This window comes from Oculina patagonica, chromosome 10, assembly GCF_052425735.1.
Source record: "Oculina patagonica isolate OP01 chromosome 10, crgOcupat, whole genome shotgun sequence".
In the NCBI taxonomy this organism is placed as follows: Eukaryota; Metazoa; Cnidaria; class Anthozoa; order Scleractinia; family Oculinidae; genus Oculina; species Oculina patagonica.
Window position 1 is genome coordinate 22,231,348 of NC_135767.1, and position 25,554 is coordinate 22,256,901.

Here is a 25,554-nt window from a genome sequence, read left to right on the forward strand (position 1 = left end):
TTTGTCCCTGCGACATGTTGCACGACGTTCAATGAGTTGAATTCCGTGCAACATGTAGCAAAGACAAAACAGCTTCAACACGTGATTTTGTCGCTTCTACATTTTGCTGCGACGTGTCCCTGTGACATGTCCCCACGTGTGTGGAGACCTTAAGATTCATGCAACAAACAATGTATTCTTATCCCTTCATGTACCTTACAATTTTCTTTAAGCAATCAAAAGCCAATGAACTCACCATTATTTTGTTGCTTTGAGCATTGATTTTCATTTATTGTTGTCAATAATTGTGTTGCTTTGAACATTGATTTTCATTGATTGTTGTCAACTACATGTATTTGTTTATCAATTGACTATGATGGGTGTTTGTAGCCTGTGTCGCAGACATAATCTTACCCTGGCTAGGGTTTAGTTTAATCTGTGGCGCAGGCTAGGTGTTTGATGATCAAGCAAGATATTTTCAAAAGAATTCAGTTTGATTAAAATATTGTTTTTAAATTTACCAGACCTTTCAAAACCTGGGACTATGTACTTGTAAAATTCCATAATTTTGAAGTGAAACCGCAGTTCTCACTCATGGCTTTAGTTGCTAGTAGTTTTATCCAAGGTTGGAGAACATTGAAAGTGTGATTGATTTACAAAGTATATATTGATACAAAGAGTCTACGCACTTCAAATGAGTAAATGGGTGAATAATAAGTGAATGTTTGCAATAATTTGTTTGTCGTGAACTCCTGGGGATTCGAACATGATAAGTAAAAATTATTGCTTAGCTCTAAAGTGTAAAGAAATATCTTCTAAAAGGGATGTACAGCATAGAAAAGGTAAGAAATTATACATAGCTTAAGACATAAAAAAGAGATTTAGCCTACTCACCTAATCATACCTCTGACACTGTTTCGCGCTCGACTCGAAGTCATGGAATAACCTGAGGAAATGGAACGATGTACGCGTCCACCACACATTCCATCTCAACCTTTTTTTATGTCCGAAGGCTTGTATTGTATGTTAGGACAAGTTTTCGATAAACTGAGCTCAACAACAACAGGAGAGAAGACTTCGAAGTGGACCGTTGAACAAGTTGTGAATCATTGTCACTTTCAAAATGGACGCCAAATTCAAGCACACACGTAAAACCGCTGACCCTTAATAGCGACGTATAACAGTGCCCAGTCCACCTCTGAGGCTCGCAAGCCGATCGCATGAAAAGTCAATGAAAGACTTATAGAATGTGTTCGAGCTTCACGGTAACAATTCCATGGATTTTATAATAGTGTTTATAAATTGAACGAAGCACTGTTTTATTTAAAAGATAAGGTGTGGTTTTCACTTGCAAACAAGCAAAAAATTTAGATTCCGGGAGGTGGATCAATTTTTAGGATAAACCGAGGCGGGAGGCTAGGCCAATGAATGCAAGAAGCCTTGACAGTCTAATCTTATAGTTGGAAAAGCTAACTGTCAAAGCATCATGCTTGCATATATCAGTGCAATCTCCATTGTAAGAATAAAACAGTTATCTCTCGTGATATATAAAGACAACTCCCTGTTTTTTAATGCTATTAAAATGTTCATCAAAAAAGGTAATTACAGCGGACAGTTTGTGGCCGTGTAAAAAAAAAAAACAGCTTAAACATATTCGGAAAGACATTTAAAAGTAGTTGAATTGTGCGTACAGAATTACTCGAATAGCCTTAAAGAAAAAGTAATGTTCTTAAAGAAATAAAAGGCGCGTTAAGATTGACTCTGAGTAAAGAAAGTTAAAGGTCCGTAAAGAACGGTTCGTAAAGAAGCGTAAACAATGTTAAAGATTCGTAAAGTTTTGACAACGAAACTGATCATAATAGTTTTAATTCTACTCTGATCGACGATTTATCACTTCTTTTAGCATTTCTCTTATTAGAAAGTGGTGAATTATATACAAGGCGCGTAAGAACTGTTTTCAGTGCGTAAAGAAAGTTAAAGGTACGTAAAGAACGGTACGTAAAGAATCGTTAAGAATGTTAAAGACGCGTAAAGTGTTAACAGTGAAGCTGCTCAAAATATCTCTAATTCTACATAAGACGGATGATGTTTCACTTCTTTCGGTATTTCTTTTCATAGAAAGTAGTGAATTAGCTTGAATAATATCCATCGAGTTCTTTATCCTTTACGAACATGTAATATCCTTTACGCAGTCTTTACGCGTTCTCTGCCGTTTACGCATCTTTACGGAACGCGAACTTGTCCGTAAAGAAAAGGCCACATATTTACGAATATTTACGCAAGCGGTAAAAATGCGTAAATTCGTGTTTTCATGCTGTGATTAAGAAAATTGAGGAAATCACATTTTTTACAATCTTTAGATGACCAAGATCAGAAAACAGAAATTTCGCGAAATATATTTCGCGCAAACGCTAGCGCTGCGATTTCGAAAGAAACCAACCGTGAAAGCAACATGTATTCATTTTGACGATATCTTTTTTAATTCATAGATATGCCATGTACATATCAGTATGGCTTTTGCGGCTGGCAGACATTCACCAACATGTCAGTCAATAGAATTAATGTCACGCGAACATGGATAACATCGACGAAAAGTGATTACACTTACTTCTCATTTCAAGGTACGTGCATGTCTCTATACAAAAGCTATAACTGGGAACGGAGATCGTGAGCGTGGTATCCACGCAAATCCATGCATATGTGTACCATTTTGTGATGTGTACCATTTTGTACCAGTTTTTTAAAGGGCCACCATTCTTTTTTACCTCACGATGCTCACCTCTAAATACCACTTTGTTACGGTCTCCGTCCACGATTATGGTTCCTGCTTTATATTATTTAGGAATGAAAGCTATACACATCATTTCTTCGGTGTAACATTGCAGTGTGACATGTCAGCCCACACAATGCAATATTATCGAGGTACTTGCTTGTACAAAAAGTTATAATAATCATGTATCCAGTTTCAACTCAATTTAGCAATTAAGTTTAATGAGAAATTTTCCATTTCAGGAAAATCGTTATACATCGGTAACGAACGGCAGTCATATGTTTGCGGGCGTGCAGCAATCATCAGTCCTTCAATCACAAAACTGTCTCAGTTCTGCTCTATTGTGTTCTTTTACCGCGTGGGTAGGAAAGGAAAAGCTGGACTTTCACTCTACATCCAAACTGGTTAGTTTTCATCATGGTCATTTGCGTGTATGTTATAAAAATCGTCCACGACAGGATCTGGCTGCAATGCTACTTTGGTATATATCAGGCGACCAAGTCAAATGCAATCAGTGCGACACTGATTTTATGATCATCGTTTTGTTGTTTTCATTTAGCCGGGTTTATTTTAAGACACAGTCTAGTTTCCCCGATTGCCGTTAGTGACTAGGAGGCTCATGGCTATGTGTGACTTGTATATTCTTTTTAGATTTAGGATTAAAAAATTTTTGTCTTTTTTTTATCTTAAAGGAGCTTTTCCCACATTTGAACAAAGATTAATCTGGAAGGCCAAAAATATCGAGGTATCTCGGTGGAGAAAGGTGGTTGTAGACCTTCCCAATGATATTGACGAGTATAGACTTTTGTTTGAAGGCGAATGTGAAGATGGGAGATCTTACTTGAGAAATTACGTCACTGTCGACAACTTAGAATTAAGAAGCTGCCGCTCAAATAAAGGTTTGCTGTTCTTCCTCTTTTAAAAATAAATAAACCGCGTACTTAACCCTTAATTAATATGCTGAAATTTCTCCAAAAAACAGGTTTTTTTTAACCGTTAATGGAGTTTCTTGGCTCTACGGTCCTAAATTTCTCTAAACTTTGCTAGAAATGCACTTTCTGACACGGCAGTAGGTTTTTGATGCAATTTCCATGTAAAAATGTACAACATTTTACTTGGCGCATGCGCATAAGCCTTTTTTTTGCTGAACCGTTCCGATTTTTTTCCCTTGCTCCTTTCCTTTTCGTTTTTCTCTACAGGACAACTCGGATTAATATTAATCCGCGGATTATAATAATAATAGATTATAATAGGATTATTATAATCCAGTAATAGATTATTATAATCTAGTAATAGATTATTATAATCCAGTAATAGATTATTATAATCCAGTAATAGATTAAGGCACGGCAAAAAATTGGAAGGATTAGATTATTATTAATATTATAATCCGGATTAATATTAATCTCTATTATAATCCCGATAAAATTCCTTGAATGTTCGGATAAAAGATGCACTATTTGACTATTTGACAGATATGTATATGACAAACACACTGCAGACTTAAAACAAAGGACTGACAGAACATAAGTCACTAATCACATCCGTCAATTGTAAATTAAGGTGACGGGCCTACACGACTCCTACACTGTACGTTCGTAACATTTGTACCTTTGCCGTTCCATCTTAAGTTCAGTCTTTCGACCTTATTTGCATCTGACTTCTTTCTGAGGGTACTGTTTTTATTTGGAGGCATTTTGTATTGAATAGAGCCTCAAGATTGTGTCCAAGGAAGAGTCTAGAGGTCATTAGTCCGCGCTGCGTGGTTCCCGTTTGTAGAGTTGAATGACACCTCTAAATCTGTACTCTGCCACGTTGTGCTAGTTCAGTTTGTTTTGGCTCAATTATATTTGCAAGATATGCTTTAGGCTCAAAATGTTCGCACTGGAAGGACAAGATAAGATATGAAATGTTCCGTGAAAATGTAAACTACTTGCATTTTATTTACGCCGAGCCCTGCATTTTAATCAATACTGTTGCAAGATGTATTGTCTTATCACGGATTATCTTGGTCCGGCTTCACCACAGACTGGTTCAACTTTACTATGAAAAATCTGAAAGTTGGTTTCAGAGAGACACTCTGTGTTGTGAAGGCTATGCTTCTTGCACTATTTTGATCAAGCGCTCTGTCTTTTTAGCTCGATGTTTAGGATTTTTTACCTCCCTTGTTCGTTGCGTTGGGTTGGCACCATTTGAAATCTTCCACGCGCAAGTCTGTTTACTATTTTGCGTTTTGTATATGCCAGTATATGGTTCAGTTTGGAAGCTTTGAACTAGGATTGAGTTGTTGAGATTAATTATTAAGATTAATATTAATCCGATTAATATTAATCGTACATACGATTAATATTAATCCTAATGGATTAAGGCACGGCTCAAACCTCAGTAATAGATTATAATAATCTATTACTGGATTATAATAATCTATAACTGGATTATAATAATCTATTACTGGATTATAATAATCATTAGGATTAATATTAATCCGATTAATATTAATCCGAGTTGTCCTGTCTCTACTTTCTTATTCTCCCTATCTTTTACTCTGTGCACCCCTTCTACTGGCCTGAAAAAGTTTGATCTTAATCAGTGGAAAACCCTGGAAAGGAGACCATGATCAAATACGGGTATATTGGCCTGTTTTAGCACCAATTTTACACCAAAAGCTGATCACGTTTTTTTTTTTTTCGATTAGCTCTGTCAGAATGCAGTCAATAGTCAAGACGGATACTCCTGTGGAAAGATCTATCCAAACTCTATAAGCTGCACGTCACAAAAATCTGCTGACGTGTAAATTGGTGACGTCATAAGTGGCTGAATGGCCATTCCTCCAAATCCCGGAATAATCCGGACTTAGCATATTAAGGGTTAATTTAGGATACATTAAATGCCATAGCAGTGAGGTTGTCGTAGGGCATGGCTCTTCTGCAGTCTCGGCAGCAGAGAGTTATGATTTAAAAAAATCTCAAAAATTACTAACAGTTCTATTTTTGACGATCGCCGAAATGATCAGGCCTAAAACAATTTGATTCATTTTTGTCTATTTCAGTACCGTTTAAATGTTTTCTACCTTAGTGACTGAGGTTGTAAACTTTTCAAAGTGATTAAATTATCTTTTAACTTTTATGCCAAGATTATTCATGTATATCGTATATAACGTATTAAATAGTTTTAGCCAAACCTAAAAGCGGAGCTCCCGGGTAATTTACTTTGCCCTTCACTGACCTTAAAAAAAATAGGACTTGAGCCCGCGATCAAATAGAAAAACCATTTTCCCGTCAGCGGTCAACTTTAAAAAAAAACGTGACCTCGATGAGTTATACACCTGAGCCCGCGATATGGTCACGTGATGCTGGTCAGCGGACACCTTGTATTGACTGCTGTCAATTGACCATAACTTGGATGCCCAGTATCAAAGAGGTTAGGGTTAATCAGGCTCCTGGGTTAATCTATTTCTAGAGTGCACGACGTACGTACGTCGTACGCGCCCGCGAGCAATGCCGCTAGCCATGATGACCATGAAAACTCAAGTTCATGGTTTTCCTAATTCTGTAGATTTTCTACGGGTATGGGGCTCCGCTATCATCAACCATGGTAATTTACCGAAATACTTTTTTTAACCGCACCCAATTGTCAAGTAGCCAATTAAAAGCCAAAAACCAAGTCAGTGACCTGATATCGCCGAATTATTGGTCGAAGGAAGGTACGGCAAAACTCGAATCGTGGCACGATTAAACGAGCCTGTTCTACTCAGTGCCGATTAGAAAGGTACGATTAAATCTAGTTTTATCTAAATACTTTCTCTTTTCTGCAGGAGAACACCGCATTTCTAACAGTGTATTCAGTGGCAGCATCCTCCAAGCCATAAACTATACTTCTGTGGCCGATGGAAGCGATAAACGACCTAGTTTCACAATTGAAAGGTGTAAAATCACTGACACGGCTATCTCTGCCACAAACGTCAGCCAAAATAGCGCTATTTCACTTGATATTCAAGACAATAAATTCACGCTCGCCAACAACTTTATCTCTGGAAACCGTTTAGGTGGCATTCATGCGTGGTTAGGGCGAAGCGATACAACAAACTTACCAAGAAGCTTGATATACGGCAACACGTTCTCTAGTAATGCAAACGGAACAATTCTCGTGGAAGGAAGAATCGGAAGGAAAAGCAGTTTTGTTAGCACTGTGGACAACATATTTGAAAGCAATCTGGGCAATGGTAGCACCATAAAACTTTCTGAGGTACAAAGCGAGATCATAAACAATTTTATCTACAACAACTCTGGGTTATTCACGTTAGAATACAACTCTTCCAGTGATCGGCCCAAAGGACAGAAGTGTGAGTTAAATACATTCTATCTCAACAAAGGTCTTGGACAGAGCTATGGTGTGACTGTTTTGTCCAACGGACCAATGGAATACCAAAAAAACAATTTCAAGAATCCGTCGAATCTTTACGAATTTAGTTCAACAACACAGACAGTTTCTGAGCCCATTGATGCAACACAGAACTGGTGGGGCGTTAAAGGGGATGCATTGGTTGCCTCACGCATCTATGATAAAAAGGACGACTACAGACTTGCAGCTGTGGAATTTAGACCATATGAGAAGTGGCGGCCAAGAAACATTTTATCACGTAAGTACGAGAGGGGCTGTGTCCTGTAAAATCTGGTCATAGCTTCGGGATCAGGAGGCCGGGGATCGATTCCGACCAATGAATACAAAGTAAACAGTACTTCTATGCACTTACGGCTTCGGTATGAGATGGCCACAAAACAATTAAAAATTTTCCCCACTGTTGGTACAGGGACTATTATTATATTGTTTTTACAATTATTGTCTTTGTTCGATTCCTTACTTTGTTTACTGGAAAGAGCCCGACAAGTGAACGTATAGAACCCAGCTTTTTTTTTTTAATTTCAGGTTAGTTTTTAATAATAGTTTTTAATTCTTAGGTATTTTTCGTTTTATTGTATATAGTCTTATTAAGTATTTTTAATCTTAGTTAGGACCTTTCTGAAAACCACTGTATAGTGAATGAAGGCTTCCTAATAAAAGATTATTATTATTATTATTATTTAGCTTGCAAAGGCGGCTTAACGGACAGCAGCGACTCTCTTTTGTAAAAACGTTTCACTCGTTTCGTGAGATTACGGATAGGGTAACTCGAAGCTATTCCAATTCGAGTAATATAAATTGTTATATTTTATGTAGTTGTCGCACTAACTGTGTTGATATTATTATTCAGCTTACTGTCCCGCCAACTGGCAAAACGTAAGATCGACGTGCTTTGTGTTTAGAGGTGGAAGTAGGACGCTAATGGAAGCCAAAGAATACTGCCAGGTTAGCAATTTACTAAGGCAGCTGTTATCGTTAGTATCTAAGTAATACGAGACCACGTGTTTTAACTTCTTATCGGCTTAATGAAGATGTGAGGCGAGGTTTCTTGTCAACAACTCATGTGGTTTGTTCCACGCGATCTTAACTGCATGCCTTTCAAGAAATAACAATAGCTACGATGTTCTGTGAGGCCCACTGCTTCATCATCCTCCAAACCCATACTGCACACCCTTGTGATCCCAGTTCGTGATCACTGACTAAATACATAATCCGAGAGAGTGCTTGTAGGACGTCAGCCAACAATAATAATTGACAAAATCTTCTAGAACTCAGTTTTTTGGAGATGCACCAAAATGGCACCTGTATTTGAGAAACAGAAAACATGTTCCGTGTTTCTGTCCAGCTATTAAAAACAGGAGGGGAAGTCTGGGAAAACGAGAAATGCTGTTGGAACACCAGCCGATAGGCAAGGTGTTTTCTAAAACCTCGGGGGTGGAAGCGGAATCATTGGACTTTGGATATTCATGATTCCTGTCTTATTTTACCTCGATGATTCATGATTCATTTATAAATTTTATTCAATATTCATGATTCATTATCATTCTTTTCACCCAGCTTTCAAAATAACGTGTTACCAGTTTCTGTTGTTTTTCACTTACAGGCTGGTTGCGCATTCTGGTTCCCTGCTAACAGAGTCTCCTTTTCCAAGTGGAGACTCTTCTGGCATGGAAATATGCCGGAAGGCGATGTAAAATATTTTCAGTCATCAAATTATTTCTAAATACTCATTGTGGGTAACATACTTGATCACTGTGAAGCCAAGGGTACAGTCGTGTTTCCATTGCTTTCCTATAGGGGGGTCTGGGGCATGCTCCCCCAGGAAATTTTGAAAATAATATGCTCAGAAATGCGATTTCAGGCCATTTCTGAAAGATATTTGTCAAGAATCTAGTAAAGTTTACTTTTTGCTACATTCTATATTCACAAGCAATCAATATCGATGGAAGCATTCATTTGTTATTCATGATTCTTTTGACCATCTCCGTTATTCATGATTCCCAAGTTTTAAACACAAAAATTCATGATTCCTACCAATTTTACAGCTATGATTCATGATTCATGATTCATGATTCCGCTTCCACCCCCGATAAAACCAGCCGCACACTAGAGCAACTAGCTGAGCTATTCGCCTGACGTGCTCGCTTGCTCAGCCATTTACTCACTGCACATTTCACCGCAGACAGTGAAGAAAGTGCCTAGCGAGCTTGATTCGGAAGCCGCCATGTTGAAGCACGTGAGCATTTTGGGTGTTTTTATTGATGAGTTAAAATTTCTGGCTTAGCAAGTAGCTCACGTCGCCCGCACAAGTTGAGGTTTTTACCTATCGAGGCAAAAAATATCAAACACGATAAATATTTTCTTCAAGGCCTCGCGAGGTAACGCACGCGAGACGGTTAGCTCTGCTGGATCCTATAGTGTGCGGCCGGCTTAATCCTCTTTATAACTGCTTCTAAAAAAGAGGGCACCTTTAAATATGTCGCCATATTACTGTTGTAGAAATTATAATATAAGGAGATCATAGAGGAGAAAAGCGGTCGTCAGGCGAAAAAGTGCACAATTTAATTTTGGCCACGAACGTAAAATTTAGATTATGTAGCCCTTGAGTCATAATAATACGGTAGAATGTTTCCAAAGTACACAATTCGTTCTGCCATAATTTTGTGAACGTTGTATATCGATTGTGTTATAGTACTATGGAGGACATGTGGCATCGACTTATATACCAGAAGATATGGACTTTATCAACATGGCAATGCAGGCACCAAGACCAGATGGAAAACCACCTGTGCCTATGTGGATAACAACAGAGGAAAACGCGGTAAGTGCTTATTCTGGGTCGAAAGAGTAACTATATAATAATGTTCTATTGTTGTGTCCTTGACTCTTCTTCGCCCGTCTGTAAATTGTGATATTAATTTTAGAGACATCTCTCTTTACCCAGTAGGGTGCTTCTCATTAATCACAACTGGCCGACTGGTGTGGTGCTTTTGAATGTTAACTGGGTCTTTTCCATACGATTTTGTCCCACAAATCTACCGCAACAGTGGATAATACTTATGTGTTAGACTGATTTGACAGGACAAATCTGACTAAAAAAACGGAGATCTCTTTTCGAATAAACCGGTCTGGCTGGCTAGTTCTGACTAATGAAAAGCGCCCCCAGTTAGATAAATGACCTTAGGTCGTATTGTGTGATCGTCCGGGTGAGAGTAGTTCTGAGAAGAACTGTTGTTGGTGACTGATGTTTCGACAACCTGAGCGGAAGTCATCATCTTCAGAGCCAAGTGACTTGAAGATGAAGATGACTCTGAAGATGACTTCCGCTCAGGTTGTCGAAACGTCAGTCACCAACAACAGTTCTTCTCAGAACTACTCTCACCCGGACGATCACACAATACGACGTGACCTACTGATACTCCTGGCCAAACCATTTACTATATAAATGACCTGGTTATAAATTGTTAAGGTAACCACGAAGAATACTGGACTGCAAACTCCGATGAACTAGAATCCATGAGGGGACGTTTTACTATATAGACTCTCAATAAACGCTTCATGACATGAGAAACCATGCATAAACATTGACCTGGTAGACCAATGAAGTGAGCGCTTGACTCCATCAGCTCAATCAGCAAGATCAGCAAGCCAATAAAATTAGTTTTATAGTGGAATAGTATTTCACTATCGTGCATTAACACATAATATAACACACGCTTGCTCCATTTCTTTCTTTGCTTTAATTTGTCTCTTATATAAAACGCAAACTTGTTACTTTTTGACCAGATAAAGCGTCGTTTAGTCTTCGAGTGAGCAGCATGCAGCTGTGTTTTAATGGAGCAAAACGTTAACTTTGCCAATGCTGATTAGTGATCGACCAAAATAGGATAATGTTTCTCACAATGAAAGATGTAATTCTGTTCAATTCTACAGGTGGAAGGTAAAAGTGGTAAACGAAGAAAACAGCCGTGTACCGTGATAACACAGGACAGGGTTCAGAAAATCGTTCCGTGCAGCAGTCTTTATCCCTTTGTTTGCACAACAGCAGCTCGTAAGCTACATGTTTTCAAATAAAAAAAATCATATGGGTGATACCATTTTGACAGAAAAGGCACCCCTTTCGTATATCTTTTACTGACAAAAGGTACCCCTTTCATATACTGAAAAGACAGGACAAATGTCTAAAACAGGAAGTCTTGATGCCATTTTTATGTAGCGTTTAATAAATTTAAATGATACCTCCATAAGGTGTGTCTGTTCCAAATATTTTAATTGAAGGCCTTTTTAAATACCTAAATGAGCGATATCCCTACTCTTTTCTATACCTTAGCTTGTGAAATTCCGACCCTTTTATATACCTGAAGCATGAAAAAGGTACCCCTTTCGGGCGGAGCCTCCCCGTATAGGCCAATATAGGGAGTGCCCCCCCCCCCCGGTTTCCATACCTTTTAATTCTTGTATACGCCCTTAATGTGTTTTGCGGTTTGTCCATTGCAAAATATTACGGGATGATTGGACATTTCGTATTTAGTTGTTTTACTTTTAGAACAGTATTCTCACCAAGAACTTAAGTCACTCTGCTATCAGTAAAAACTTTAAGGATTCTATTTTTTATTTTTATTGACAGCTCCTGCTATTCAATGCTATGTATGCACTGACCATCCCGAATTTACTGGAGGGACCAAGTGCGACAACGAAAACACTGGAAAGATCACTTGCCCTATGAGTTATGATAAATGCATGATAATGAAATACACCATGTCACTTGGACAAATGGGCTCAGTATCAGGAGAGCTTAGGAACTGCTCCAACAGTCCTTCTTGTGACCCGAAAAGCGACTTCTACAGTAAGTGAAAGAATAGCTATTATTTCAAGGTTTTTTTCTTTATTACGGTGCAACAAAAGAGAATTTGCAATTGATGCAAAATCACAGTAGCTGTATACCTCAGTTGCGTGTTCTTTATATGTTTCTTGGCCAAAGATTTTTTTCTTTTTTGATAAAGTCATTTTGCCAAAAAGGGTCAAAATGTTCTGATATAATAACGTAGACATTACTAGTCTCTTAATTGGAAATAGTTGAGCATCAGAGTAGTGACTTATGTTTCCGTGGCTGTTGACTGAATTGCAACTACAAACGTTCACTGAAAATTTTAAGGGGAAGTGACCTGCTGACTGAACCAGTCAAGTTTACACCCAGGGATGTGAATTGATACTGACAAATCGCTTGGAGTAACCTGCTAAAATCTCGCAAGGTCACTTTCCATGCACTTAGCTTTACCCTAATTATAGATTTGGTGTGAACTTAGAGCCCGAAGTGCCGTGCACAGTACTATTAATTTTTGACAATCTTTTGTTCTTTTTTTTTTTAATTCCAGCCTGCGCTATGTCAAACATTACTGGCATGTTGACTGACTGTTCGCTTGAATGTTGTCAAGGAAACCTGTGCAACCTGCCCGGGGAGAAACCAACAACTAAGCCAACAGCAAGTGCAGTTGTACTCAAACCACCTAAACCAACAAGTACCACCTTGGTTTATAATTCAACCGACCAGACGACACACAAACCACCCAAACCAAAAAGTGCAGGATTGGAATTGGCTACAAGTTCAAGCGCCATTTTGACGGCTTTAGTTCTAATTATGTTTGCATGATTTAATGAAAGTGTACGCTATATCGATCGCTTGTCCTTTTTTAATACTTTTATGAATGAAACTCTAGCTATCATAATTCTAAAGCTAGTACGATATTGTTTCCAACTTATTCTAGTTTGTGACACTTTCTGAGCTGTATAAGAAATAAGCCAATTTTTCTTTTCAATAAAATAGTTGTTGCATTTTGACTTGTGATACCTTTGGTTTACATGCTTAATTTGCCAAAATCATTTTCTGCCCCTCCCACCCCTCCCCCCCCCCCCAACACACACGCACACACACCACTTATCTAAAATCAAAATCTCACTTATTACTAGTCGTCTCTTATGAGAAAAAGTGTTTCCTTCTTACCTTTATCTGTTGCGCTCTACCTTTTTTACTTACAGCGAGAAACGCTCTATATATACGTAACGTTACTCATGTACTGAATGGGATCTGAACCCATGAACTCCGCGATACCAGTACCTTGCTCTATCAACTGAGCTATGAAGCCTTGATACAATGGGAGCAGGTCAATCGTGGGTCCTAATGTCCCGCATGTGGAGTAGATGACAAAGTGACTATATGAAAGACATATATTATGTGAACTGCGAAAATGACTGAATGATCCTCGCAGTGCGCAGCAAATAAGCAATTGCATTTTTTAGCCTGAAAAAACAACCAAGGCTATAACGGTATTTGAACTCATGACGTTCGGTTTCGCTGAGGTCATAGCTTCAAATACCGTTATAGCCTTCATTTTTTTTTTCAGGCTAAACAATGCAATTGCTTAAATTGCTTATGCACTGCACGAGGATTATTTCATTAATTGTCATAGTATTGTAGCGCTAACAAATCTCAGCAGCCTCGCATAACTCCCTTCCCCAATCCCTTAAAACTAAACGGTTCCCCAATTTTCATTAGCGCCACCAGCAAATGGTTTTTCGTGTTCTAAAAACAAAATGAATGTACGCTTGAGGTCTAGAAAAGCTGCTAGTGGTATGCTGTCAGCTGCTGTTCTAGTCCTCAAAAGTGTAAAATAAAACGTTTCCGCATTCAAATTTTAACTTCAGTCGACATTTGGATGGGGAAACGTTTCGCAGTACTTAGGGAGGCTGACAACGGTCTGCAACGCAGGCTACCGGACTTCTAGGACACACCCCGCCCCTCCCCCCCCCCCCCCGCCCCCCTTCTAGCTGTTTCTTCTTTTGTGATCGCTGGCCAGTGCCGGGTCAAAAATCTCTGACCAAAACAATTTCGCGAGTTGCCGTTTTCCTGGCTCAAAAGATCAGATTTGCGTTTTTATTCATGGCAATGAAGATCTTTTATTGCGAAAGATCTGTGAAACCGCGGTGTAGGAATTGTTATGTCAATGAAAGAATAAAAAAAAACATTCTCTTCTCTGATTGCTCTTATTCTACATCTTGGCTTGAACAGTTAACTAAGTGTTGTAAATACTGCTTCTGAGAGCAAGTAATAACGATCTTTTTTTATGGCGGGATTTCTTGGCTGCATGTAACTCCACAGTGCGAGGTCGCCATTTGAAATCTCATAGCTCTTACTTAATGGGCTCGAAAGTTACCATTTGATACTTATTTCTACCAGTTAATATTACTTTAAGCCGCCAATACCCATTTTGTAAATTCAATTAAAAGTGCGAGAAAGGTTGCTAATGGAAAAGGGGATATTCGCCACGTCCGTGCATGCAGGCGTGCATCCCCATGGCGCATCGAGAAGGCGTCAAGCGATGGAATTAACAAAGAGCTGCTGATTGATATTGTACTTTGATAAACTCCCATTACAATATTATCGAGCGAAATTTAATGGAAAAAAGATAAGTCGCACGGGAAGTCCCGTGAGCTTATCTTGGAAATTTAACAACCAAAATGCAAACGGGGAACAGGTATGTAGAGATATATGATGAGGTCACAGTGACTGCAGTTAATCAGTCGCCACTCTGAGCACAATAATGGTATGTGACGTTTCTGCGATGAACAGTCACTAATTTAGCCTGCGATGAAATAAAAAAGCAACAGATTTTTTTTTTTAAATTCGAAAGAAAAATCGACCCTTTTCCTTTACAGTGCTAGTAGAATAAAATCTCTACAAACTCAAATGAGAAATAAACACAACAACAACAAAACTAACAACATCAACGACAACAACAACAACTTTATTAACCCTTTGTTACCCTGTGGTAACTTAACAGATAGCCAGACTTTCATGAAAGTATAGAGAAAAAGATTGAAACGATGTATTCTTTTTTTGCACTTTAAGCACTGATATAGAGGACTAAAGCTGACAAAATGACTCCAAAGCTTGCAGCCAATCCCAATCCTGCACTCGTGGGTGGAGGAAGTGTCACTTGTTTGGTTGAATTAAAAGGTGCATTGCACAGGTCTCCTTGACAACATGCAAGCGAACAGTCAGTCAACATGCCAGTGATGTTCGTTAAAGTGCAGGCTGTAAAATGATGAACAACGGGATGTCAAAATTGTGCTACATATATTTTTCGTTCCCGACTGGTTAATTTCTTGGCATTTATGGTAACATAAAAGACAAGGCAAGGTAAAATTCCAAATTCTACCTAAGGAATTGAAGGACTTAGTAGATTGTCGTTGCTTAACTATTCAAGTAAAATGAAAAAAAAAATGGGGATTTTAGCTCAGATGCTTACCGTAATGATTCGATTAAGCGCCCTCCTTCCAATAAGCACCCCCTTCCGAATAAGCGCCCCCCCCCCCCCCCTTCGAATGTGTTTTTGTCAATAAGCGCCTCTATTCCAATAAGCGCCCTCATTCTAATAAACGCCCCCATTCTTATAAACTCATAAACATTCACGGTACCGTACATGTATATATTTACTGCTAAAATGAACAATTCTTTTAAAAGTAACTGAACTTTCAACAATTTGTTACTGTTACAGTTTCTGTTGATGTTAGTTATTTTAATATCTATAAAAGTTTTGTTTTGAACATTTGGTTGTTTCTCAAAAAATTAAAGAGCGCCCTGTCCCCAATAAGCGCCCTGTCTCGAATAAGCGCCCTCCCGGGCGCTAAATCGAATCATTACGGTAGTTGTTGAAATGACTGCTGTGCTATTTCTGTTAAAAATCCCTAAACACTCTCTTTTTATAGAAAAAACGCCATCATATACATGATGCTATGGACAATTAAAGACGGCCCCACAATACCACTGATGCTTCTGTAGCCTCAAATCTATTGCATTACTGTACCATATATAAGTTATAATGAAAGGAGCAACAAACACATTCCTTGCCAAAATATTATTCTCGCACTTACTGTAGTAGTCGCTTTTCGGGTCACAAGCGAGACTGTTGGAACAGTTCCTTTGCTCGATCGATACGGAGTTATTTTGTCCAAGTGACATGGTGTATTTTATTGTCATGCATCTATCATACACCTGGAGGCATTTGATCTTTCCCACTCTGGGATCACTGCACTTGGTTCCTGCTCCGGGTTGGTTGGTGCACTCATAGCAGTCAATACCAAAAGCTGTCAAACAGAACGAAATATCTGAGTATACTGTTACATGTACGGTCTGATTTTCCTTTTAAAGAAAAGCAACTGAAATATATGTCTAAAGAAGGGTGTGCAGGGGTAAAATGGGAACTGGGATTTAGGCAAAGACTGTCCCTAAAATACTCGGCAGGTTTTCATATTTGGAGCAACTTTTTTCCGTTCTAGCAACTAGACCGAAGTTTCTAGCAACTAGACCGAAGTTTCCCGAAGATTCTCCGATTTCTGTTCGATGTCCATACGAACGATTCCGATCGTTATTCGAACTTGTCCGAAGATAACGAAGTTTCCCGAAGACTTCCAAGGAGATTCGAAGATAAGGTTTCCGTCTCACTCACGAGACGGAAGATCTTGACAAACCAACTTTACGCTGCGCTCGCGATATTTTTTGCTCCAAAATGTGTGTGTGTGTGTGGGGGGGGGGGGGTAATTTTCGTTTGTTTTCGGGGGGGGGGGGGGTGGGGGCTACAGTCCCCTGCCCCCTGCACCGCCGCCTATGCGAAAACAACTCAAGGTTGGATTGATTTATAAAATGGCACTCGAACGAAACATGTAGAATAAACACTATCTTGTTTTCTTATGTGGCTATTTTTTGCGTGTGCATCCATTTTCCTGTCGACTTTTCATCCCACAAAAGTCTCTGTTGTTGTAGCCTTTTCAAGATATTTTTGCCGGCTTCGCAGTTCTTACCAGAGTGAACGGAGTACGAGGTAAATCGTCCCTTTTATTTTTATGCTGGGAATTGAACTTAAGATAATAAAATCATTTTGGTGGTCAAACTGACTATAGGATGTAAAAAGAAATGATTGATTTTTGCTGACAGAAAGGAAGCAGGCAGACATGTGCACAACATTTCCTTTTCAGGTTAAGCATATCGAAGCATATCTTTCTCGATAAATAAAGCAACATAATTTACATTTATTTTGAAGGCAGGCAAATAAACCTAAAGTATCATTTGATTGTTTTGTCCATTTCAACTTAATTACCAGACGGCATCAAACGTAGAGCCAGGACAAGTGACAAGAAGAAAATGTAAAGTTCGCACGGTTTGTGAACTCGGGGAGCAGATGTACAACATTCTGATCATTCTATGGTGCTACCCAATATATATTGCATGCTGGTTTTCACTGTCACGCAATCAAAAAATAAATTCGAAACCCTTCAACTACAGAAGCTATGAATTTCAAATATTATAGATGATAAATAGATAAACAATTTCTGCAAGCTTCGGGTCTGTGCGGTGTATCGTTCGCGAGTTATTTTCCGAACCTTTCCACGCCATAAGGGACACAGTGGGAGTTATAGCTAGTTATGGCCGCCGTGATGTCAGAGAAACCATCTGGAACTCAATTCTGTTTACAACAGCGGCTGTCCTTGGCTTAAGAGGTAGTACACTTTCACATAAACACCACTTATTATATCTGAAATTTTCTATCTGCACAAAATGGAAAGGAAAGGCCTTTTTTCAAACAAAACAGGTTTGTCACGGCAATCAGCTTACATACGACGGAGAACTCAAATGTTCAAAATGCTCTGTTTTAAAAACTAATGACGCGATCGATCTGGAAATTTGCAAAAATATATATTTTTAGTTTATCTTTCGCCTAATGACAACGAAAATTTAGCAGGCCTAGTGAATTTTGATTTCAGAATTTTATGACGTAACATGAAAACCAAGAATAGGTCATACAGACTGGGTGTCATAATGTTATGATTAAAATCATATGTCGTATTTATATAAAGTGGCTTATTCGAATCAAATATGTAAATAACATTTTGAAGTCTAGCAAAATGTGCGATCATGAACGCGTAAAATAGTCTGTGATACAAATTTAGCTGTTATTCTACACTTAAGTTGTATCCTCTAGTGCCACGCTACAGTTTACTGACGCCTTCATAAAAAGGGAGGACTTGAATTAAAAGAGGATTATACCAGGCGTAGTCAATCGATAGAAATCGATATCGGAAATCAATCGATACAATCGATATCACTCGATATCAATCACTGATTGATATCGATTGATATCGGTAAGTGATTGATATCGAGTGATATCGGTATTCGATAACAATCGAACTCACAAAAAATTTCTTTATCGATTGTTATCGATTGATAAAATCGATAACAATCGATAGCAATCGACAGCAATCGATAAAATCACTAAACCCAAAAAGTCCCTTAAGAAATATTCGTCTCAAATATGTTACATGCCGTTACTACCTAGTAAAAGTAAACGATACGAGATTAGCGTTTAAGTGATAAACATTTTATTATTCAGATTATTTGGAGTATCTAGTCCTGCCGGAGTCTGTGCAGAAAATTATGTTTACCATCAGGTGATCCTCTTGGTCAGTTTGTGTTTCTAAAATATTTTAACTTGTCCAGCCATCCCAGCGCTCTCAATTGCATCTTGGATCTCCTTCATAGCGTTCTCGCGTAGATGAAATCCAACATGATCCTACTACTGGATTACTTTTTATTTCTTGCTTACTCTGCGATTTATTACGATTACCGGTACGCTTCTTTCTTAATGCAATTAACTGAAATCATAAAAACACTGATTCTTTTGTTTATTTTGCTTCATATTTATGGCGTTGCTATAGCGAGACTAGAGGGTTGCACACCGCTACTTCGGCCGCAGCACCTTGTTCTTCTTTGAACCGCGCTGATAAAGCTGTTATGTTACTGTTACTGTTCTTGTTATTTTAGTATCAGCTTGTTGGTATTTGCAGTCGCATATCCACGATTAAATGACCCAATAAAACTATAAAAACAACATCCTGTCAATGTTTATCTTGTAGAGATTGTCAAAAATAGTTTCCGATAAAAATCGATGACAATCGATAACAATCGATAAAACAATCCTTATCGATTTCCGATGGAAATCGATATCAATCGAACTCACAACTTTTTTTCTTTATCGATTCCTATCGAGTGGTATCGGAAATCGATATCAATCTTCGATTGATATCGATTGCTGTTGATAGTTATCGATTATCGGTTTATCGATTGACTACGCCTGGATTATATTATAATTCAACCGCAGCTGAAGTCAAGCAAAATTTTAGCGCGCTCTCCGTTAGTCAGTAGCGACTAACCATACTTAGAAACTAACTTTAAATCTTGTGAAGTGTAGAAATGTCATAGAAAATTAAAACTCTAGGTCCGAAATCTCCAATAAGATAGCTCAAAAGACGAACTCAGAAATTGCATACTGTGACAAAATCAGTCAGCTGTGACAGCAGAAGGACTTAAATTGTTCCTGTTGATTGCACTGATCGAAAAATCAGGACCGGTTTTCTTTGACGCACAGCTATCTACAGGGGAAAATCGGAAACTTTTAATGGTTGCCTTTAACTTTCAAAAGGCTTTTAAATTGATTCACCCGTATGGAAAATCGACTAGTATAAAAATACAAGTAATTATTAATGCGAACCGCCAGACTTACCTGACCATTAAACGCCCAAGTGCTTTCGCTTGTTGTGATTTTAATTTGTTTCGTTTCGCTCGCTTCGGTTTTTACCGCAATTTCGTTTCGTGTTTCGCTCGTTTCGGTGGTTTCGTTTCGTTTTTTTCGGGTTTCAGTACATGCGGCGTTCGACCACGTGTAAAAAGTGTTCTCTCGCGAACATTCATTGACTTTAGAATATTCTTCTAGAACGATTCATGCAAGAAATGCAAATATTTTATGGCACATTCAGTCAAAACGAGTTGAACTTACCAGTCGGCATTATACATAGAGCCAGTAGAGCGACAAGAAGGAAAGGTAAAGTTTCCATGATTCGTGAACTTGAGGATCAGTGAACTGAACTCTCTACGCTGCCGTATGCACTATGCAATCCAGAAAAACTGAACAATGGGCGCGTCATGGCGGCCAGGTGTGTTTTTGTCATTGCGTATTTTAATGTAATTGACAGCTTCCCGTCTAGCAGTGGTTAGCCCTATCCCTTACCATCCTCCCATCCACGGAAAATCTTACACAGAATCGCACAAATCATGTCCTGGATGCAGGGGCAGAAGTTGAAGCGAAGGGTCATACGATCTCATACACATATATGGGTAGAAGCCCTGTAATGGATAATTTTTACTGAGCTTCACTGTCAAATTATAATACTGTGGTAGTTTTGTTTTTATCATCTTGAAAAATGAAATGGAAAGATATAGTATAACGCTGACTGGTAAAAATAAAATAAAAAATGCTAGATCGAGGGGGGACACTGCTAAAGCGCCTCCCGTTTATGGCGAAATCGATTCGTTAAGCGTTTTTGGAGGTTTACACTTGACTGTATAAACAACACTCTGTCGTCACAGCTTATTTTGTCACAGTACATTGTACGCTTTGTGATAAGAAAGACTCAGAGTTTTTTTTTTAGTTCACTACCGGATATTTACTTTTATAGACTTCAAGGATGTAAAGCTCAGGTTTGGTTTTATAGCTTCTTATTATTTTAGTCCCTACTAACAAGAACGCGCTAGATTTTAACACTTCGCCAATTGCGTGATATCAGCTATCCATGTAGCCTTGAATATTCATAATCTTCTGAATCTTTGCCGCGCCTGTCACACACAGGAGCAATGAACTTCAAGGCTTTTAGCGGCTAAATCTTGAGAATTGGCCATTTTTCATGGGACATAATATTTTACGTGTTCATCGTGTATTTTACCAAACTCAATAATGTTAGATTTGGTTACACATGGGATTTTATACCCAGTGTTGTTTACGATTCTATGCGTCCACGCGTCAGACAATTATCATAACACTTATAATATCATATGACACAATGAGTTATAAATATCATAACCACGCCCAGTCTATAAATTAGATCGCTCGCACCATAAGTAGGTCATATTGCTTTTGTTCTGTTCCTCGAGTCGAAGAAACATGGAAACTTTTTGTTCCCATTTTCTCGTCCTCCTGGCTTTGTGCATCTTGCCGTCTGGTAAGTTTACCCCGTAATATTTTGCATTTGCTAATATTTGCTGTTCAACTGCATGTCTATCGCGGTAAACCATATTTGTCGAAAGTGCGCTACTATAAAATTCACACTTGTCCTGCTGCAGTTCTTTAGTAGCGTATTTACGTCCAATTCAGGAGATCAGTTAATTTATGGTCGATTCAGCTGAACTAGCTGAAGAAGGTTGTAAACGAAATCGTTTTTATAATTATTTTTTCGGCTTTGTTTTTTTCATGATATAAATCGGGAAGAAGCAACTTACCTCGTTAGTTGACTAAGTATTGAGAACTTGAAAATTCATAGTGTTTGAACGTGCTTGTATTTTTTTTCTGCAGTACTTTCTATCGGAATGCTGTTTTTAACTAGATCATTCAGTATTCATCTTTGCATTTAATGGTCGGTCCAGCTTCCGAGTTCACAAACGAAGGGGTTTTATTATCACTTCATCAGTTGTGTTTTGATATTTATAATAGTAAGTACTGAGAGTTGTACAACCAGTCCCTCTTGTAGACCATACTGAGATCAACAAGTTTGGTTAATGAAATGTAAAGGGGAATTGTGTGCATCCATATAAGAAGGCAAAATGGGAAAACGATAGCATACTAAGAATCATGGTAGACTTATGTTAACAAATGCTACGAGTACATACTTCATTCGATTCAAGTTGGTTTATGTTTGAATATTTATTCGTAATCAAGCGTTATTTAGACTGACTGCAAACACGACAATGCCAGGATCCCACTTAAATCTAAACCCGGAAAATATGCCGTGTAGTTATTTCTGTGAAAAAAATTCGAGGAGAAGTATATTCTTAACTTGATAAACAACGAAGAGGTCTTAAAACAGAAACAAATCCTTTTTACTATAACAGTTCAGCATTTTTCGATCAGTTACAGAAAGATCTATTATCCCTACTAGCTAACTGAGCTCAGCTCAGCCACAGCCAACTCTGTTTCTTTCCTTGTAGCTAAAATCGGACAGGCTGTGACTTTGGCGTTGCAATGATCCCAGTCCTTTGAAAAGGTCATAGGACCCTATCAAAACAAACCCTGATCGGGAATTTGTATCTTATGACGAGAAAGCCATACCTACAGAAATGTCACTGCATACACTGTATATAAACTAATTAAGAAGAAGCAATGAAAGTCAATATTGAGTACATTTCAAAAGCAAATATATTGCAATTAATGTCAGATTACGACAGCTAAATTCATCGCTACAAAAGGAGCTAAAAGGGAATTCTCGAGGAAAAAGATTACATCAGGATTTTAAGTAAAGACATAGTTTACAATGCAATTTCTTTTGATATCCTCAAGTCCCTAAGGTACACACAAAACATCTTTTAGAAAGGGCAACACAGACACTGCTTGGTAAAATTAAATTTGAAAAGAATTATATAATGCATCCTCGGAGACCCAACCGGGCAGAAATCGTAGCGACGAAAGTTTTCTTGATGATGATGCATTTGTTAACTTCTGTTTTTATAAATTTACTGAAGGAAAAAAACTTAGACTTTTACTGGCTTTTCATCAGTAATGAGACATGACACAGTGAAGGAATGAAATGGAAAACTGATATTAGGTGTTTCTGTAGTTTTTGTACAAAATTTCTCTCAATTTGTAAGGAGAACAACATTAACAGATAATTTTATTATTTATTATGAAGTTTTACATATTTATATTTAAAACAAAGAAGAAATTGTATTTTTATGATCTTCTATGGCACTGGACCAGAAAAGATGGCAGTCAATGTATACTGCAATCAAAATGCTTCGATCAGGTCAAACTTTCATTCGAGTGCCACTATAATTCCGTGTCTTTTTTCTGTGACATTTTCACTTTCCACAAAAGTTGGAATGTTAAGTGATAAACAAGTTGAATCTAGCTCAGTTAAGATAATTATTACTAGACGAAAAAAAAAACAATTGTGTGTTTATTTATTCTTTTGGACTGATTATAGACTCGCAATTATTTTACTGTATTTGTTAATGTATATTTTCCCAATAAAAGTCTCGTGTATGATTTTGAAGATGACAAAACCTAAGCTACCATAATAATGGATTTTATTCAACTGAGAAAAAGTCAAAAAATGTCTCAACCCTCCCCCAGTCCCCCTCACCTTTCCTTCCTTCTTAAGACGACCCAAGCACCAGTGTTGCTGACTAATGCTGGTTCCACCCACTGCACGAGGCAGTTGTCAGCTGTCATTGCATCAATCACACACACAATGAATTAAAAATAGCATAACCGCACCCAGTCTATATATTAGATTGCTTGCAGCACAGCTAGTTCAAAGTCGTGTTCCAGCTCTGTTCCTTCAAGTTGACGAATCATGGAAGCTTTACCTTTCCTTCTTGTCGCTTCTCTGGCCCTGTATATGATGCCATCTGGTAAGTTCACTCCGTTGTATTTGAATTTGCTTGATAACTCTCCCCTTGCGTGAATCGTGGCTAACTACTTTCAAAGTCCGTAAAGTACGCGAGGCAAACTTCACGGCACTCCCACAAGGTCGACAAAGCCACCGTCTTGTGGTTAGTTTGGAAATCAAATGGTCTGGACGATAATTATTTAACTCAGTTCCTTTGCTCTTAACTGGCTTTTAATAACCCATTTTGAACTAAATTAAAAATGTAATTTTGGTTCACTGTTTCTCAAGAAACAGAAATTCACTGCGCGTTTCTACGATTGAGTTTCACAAGTCCTCAAATTTTGATTCGACATTTTCTAACGAAATGATTCATAATCTTTGTTTCTTAATAATTATTCGTAAATCGAAAGTCAATTGGACTTGTGCCCCAGCTTCGGTAAGAAGTGAGAGGGTCGCCAGACTTTACACCCAGTACTTCAGCTGCAGTACAAAATTAGAAAGCTTCTAGTGTGCGACAAATCGACACCGTTGCCGAATATATCATGGAAACCTTACAACTATCTTTCCTTTTTGTCGCTTTTCTGGTTCTGTCAGTAAAATGCATTACATCCGTCTTATTTGAATTTGCTAGGTACCTGTTTATCTTGTGCGATTCGCGTGGTCTACTATGGATAAACTTACACGAGGCAGCATATTGCAAGAAACAAAAAACCTCCTGTAGCTAACATTCCTGTAAACAGGAACCTCGTGAAACTCACACGTACTTGGGCGATTGTGTTTGCTGTCTGCTGCAACTTTTTGCCGCTATCTTTATTTCATTAGTTTTATATTTGATTTTTCCACCGAAGTTTTCCAACGAAGTGGTTTTATAATCGTTGTTTCGCGACGCTGTTTTCTCAATAAACGAATCGAAAAGCAATATTGCCTCGTGCCTTGTAGTGCACAGAAGGCACCAAAACGGCCATGGAATTAGACAATTCTCTGTGATGAAAACCGCTGTAAAGTTAATCGGCAGGAAAATATATAAGGTACAGTCCGACCTCTATTGAGCGGCCAATTTCCAAAGTCCCGATTTATTTGTCAGTAAACTGCTGTATTTGATACCTCTATTCAACGACCACCTATATTAAGCGGCCGCGGCCACCTTTTTTGCTGTCGCAAGTGTAATATTTATATGTTTTTTACCTCCATTAAGCGGCCAGCAAATTAACTTTCCAAGCGAAATGGGGACAAATAAATAAATTATCAACCCGAAGAAATACTGTACATTTCAACTACGTGCCCTCTGTGTTATAGCTAAAACTATGCATGGGCTGGAAATGCACTTGATGTTTTGTTTCAATGAATTTTGGATTTATCTTCATATATGTTTACTTTTTAAAAGCAATTGGTCTAGAAAGTCAAAAAAATCGTGTTTACTGCAATTCCTATCCAATTTATATTGTACCTCTATTAAGCGGCCAACCTCTATTAAGCGACCACTTTTCAAAGTCCCGAGGGTGACCGCTTAATAGAGGTTGGACTGTATCTAAAAAAGAAGGAAAAGGGAAAAATACTTATAGAAGTTAAAATTCCTGACGAGTAAACAAGCTTTTCTCTGTGCTCCACATATTTTATTCGACTCGTACCTAGTGCAAAAGTGCAATTCCAAGACTAGCAAATCTCATTAAACAATCAATCTGTTTTGTGCTGATCGAGTATAACATTTAAAAACATTAAGGCTAGCTAGTCTTGTTAATTCAGGGCAGAATTTTGAAACGGGAACAAATATCTTTTTGCTGAGTCACAGTTATTTCCTGTTCAGTCAATATTTTGTTCCGTTCAGTTGTGAATGAAATCCATCCTTGGAGGTTTACACTGATAGTATCCTTGAAAGGGCGCCAGGTCAAGATATTTTAGGTAATTCTATATATTTT

At 38.2% G+C, this 25,554-nt stretch overlaps 4 protein-coding genes across 6 annotated transcripts in view; 2 read left to right on the forward strand and 2 right to left on the reverse strand.

Moving 5' to 3' along the window:
- Window positions 1-12,979, forward strand: part of LOC144628872 (protein bark beetle-like) — a 32,947-nt gene extending 19,968 nt beyond the window's left edge. The window contains exons 8-16 of the mRNA XM_078486978.1: window positions 2,469-2,600; window positions 2,992-3,153; window positions 3,442-3,648; window positions 6,564-7,388; window positions 8,001-8,095; window positions 9,843-9,971; window positions 11,084-11,201; window positions 11,778-11,996; window positions 12,526-12,979. Of these exons, the coding sequence (XP_078343104.1) occupies window positions 2,469-2,600; window positions 2,992-3,153; window positions 3,442-3,648; window positions 6,564-7,388; window positions 8,001-8,095; window positions 9,843-9,971; window positions 11,084-11,201; window positions 11,778-11,996; window positions 12,526-12,800 (2,162 nt within the window). The 3' untranslated portion in view covers window positions 12,801-12,979. The remainder of the gene's footprint in view (window positions 1-2,468; window positions 2,601-2,991; window positions 3,154-3,441; window positions 3,649-6,563; window positions 7,389-8,000; window positions 8,096-9,842; window positions 9,972-11,083; window positions 11,202-11,777; window positions 11,997-12,525) is intronic.
- Window positions 1-25,554, reverse strand: part of LOC144628873 (protein bark beetle-like) — a 92,736-nt gene that overhangs the window by 47,513 nt on the left and 19,669 nt on the right. The window lies entirely within an intron of this gene.
- LOC144628915 (uncharacterized) lies at window positions 14,934-20,144 on the reverse strand. The gene is made up of 3 exons (XM_078487036.1): window positions 20,038-20,144; window positions 16,082-16,294; window positions 14,934-15,242 (listed from the first exon to the last, which is right to left on the reverse strand). The coding sequence occupies exons 1-3, from the start codon at window positions 20,093-20,095 to the stop codon at window positions 15,052-15,054; spliced, it is 462 nt and encodes a 153-aa protein (XP_078343162.1). The 5' UTR covers window positions 20,096-20,144; the 3' UTR covers window positions 14,934-15,051.
- Window positions 21,189-25,554, forward strand: part of LOC144628906 (uncharacterized) — a 28,601-nt gene continuing 24,235 nt past the window's right edge. The window contains exon 1 of one of the 2 annotated variants that reach the window (XM_078487025.1): window positions 21,189-21,256. In XM_078487025.1, coding sequence (XP_078343151.1) covers window positions 21,199-21,256 — 58 coding nt within the window. In that variant the 5' untranslated portion in view covers window positions 21,189-21,198. Of the gene's footprint in view, window positions 21,257-23,302; window positions 23,661-25,554 lie in introns of those variants that run through there. The other variant, XM_078487024.1, reaches the window with a different exon arrangement.

Coding starts and splice junctions, on each gene's coding strand:
- LOC144628915 (XM_078487036.1), bottom strand. CDS start 20,095: ATGGAAACTTTACCTTTCCTTCTTGTCGCTCTACTGGCTCTATGTATA. Junction 16,295..20,037: donor TCTATGTATAATGCCGACTG/GTAAGTTCAACT, acceptor TCTGTTTGACAG/CTTTTGGTATTGACTGCTAT. Junction 15,243..16,081: donor CCCGAAAAGCGACTACTACA/GTAAGTGCGAGA, acceptor ATCATTTTACAG/CCTGCACTTTAACGAACATC.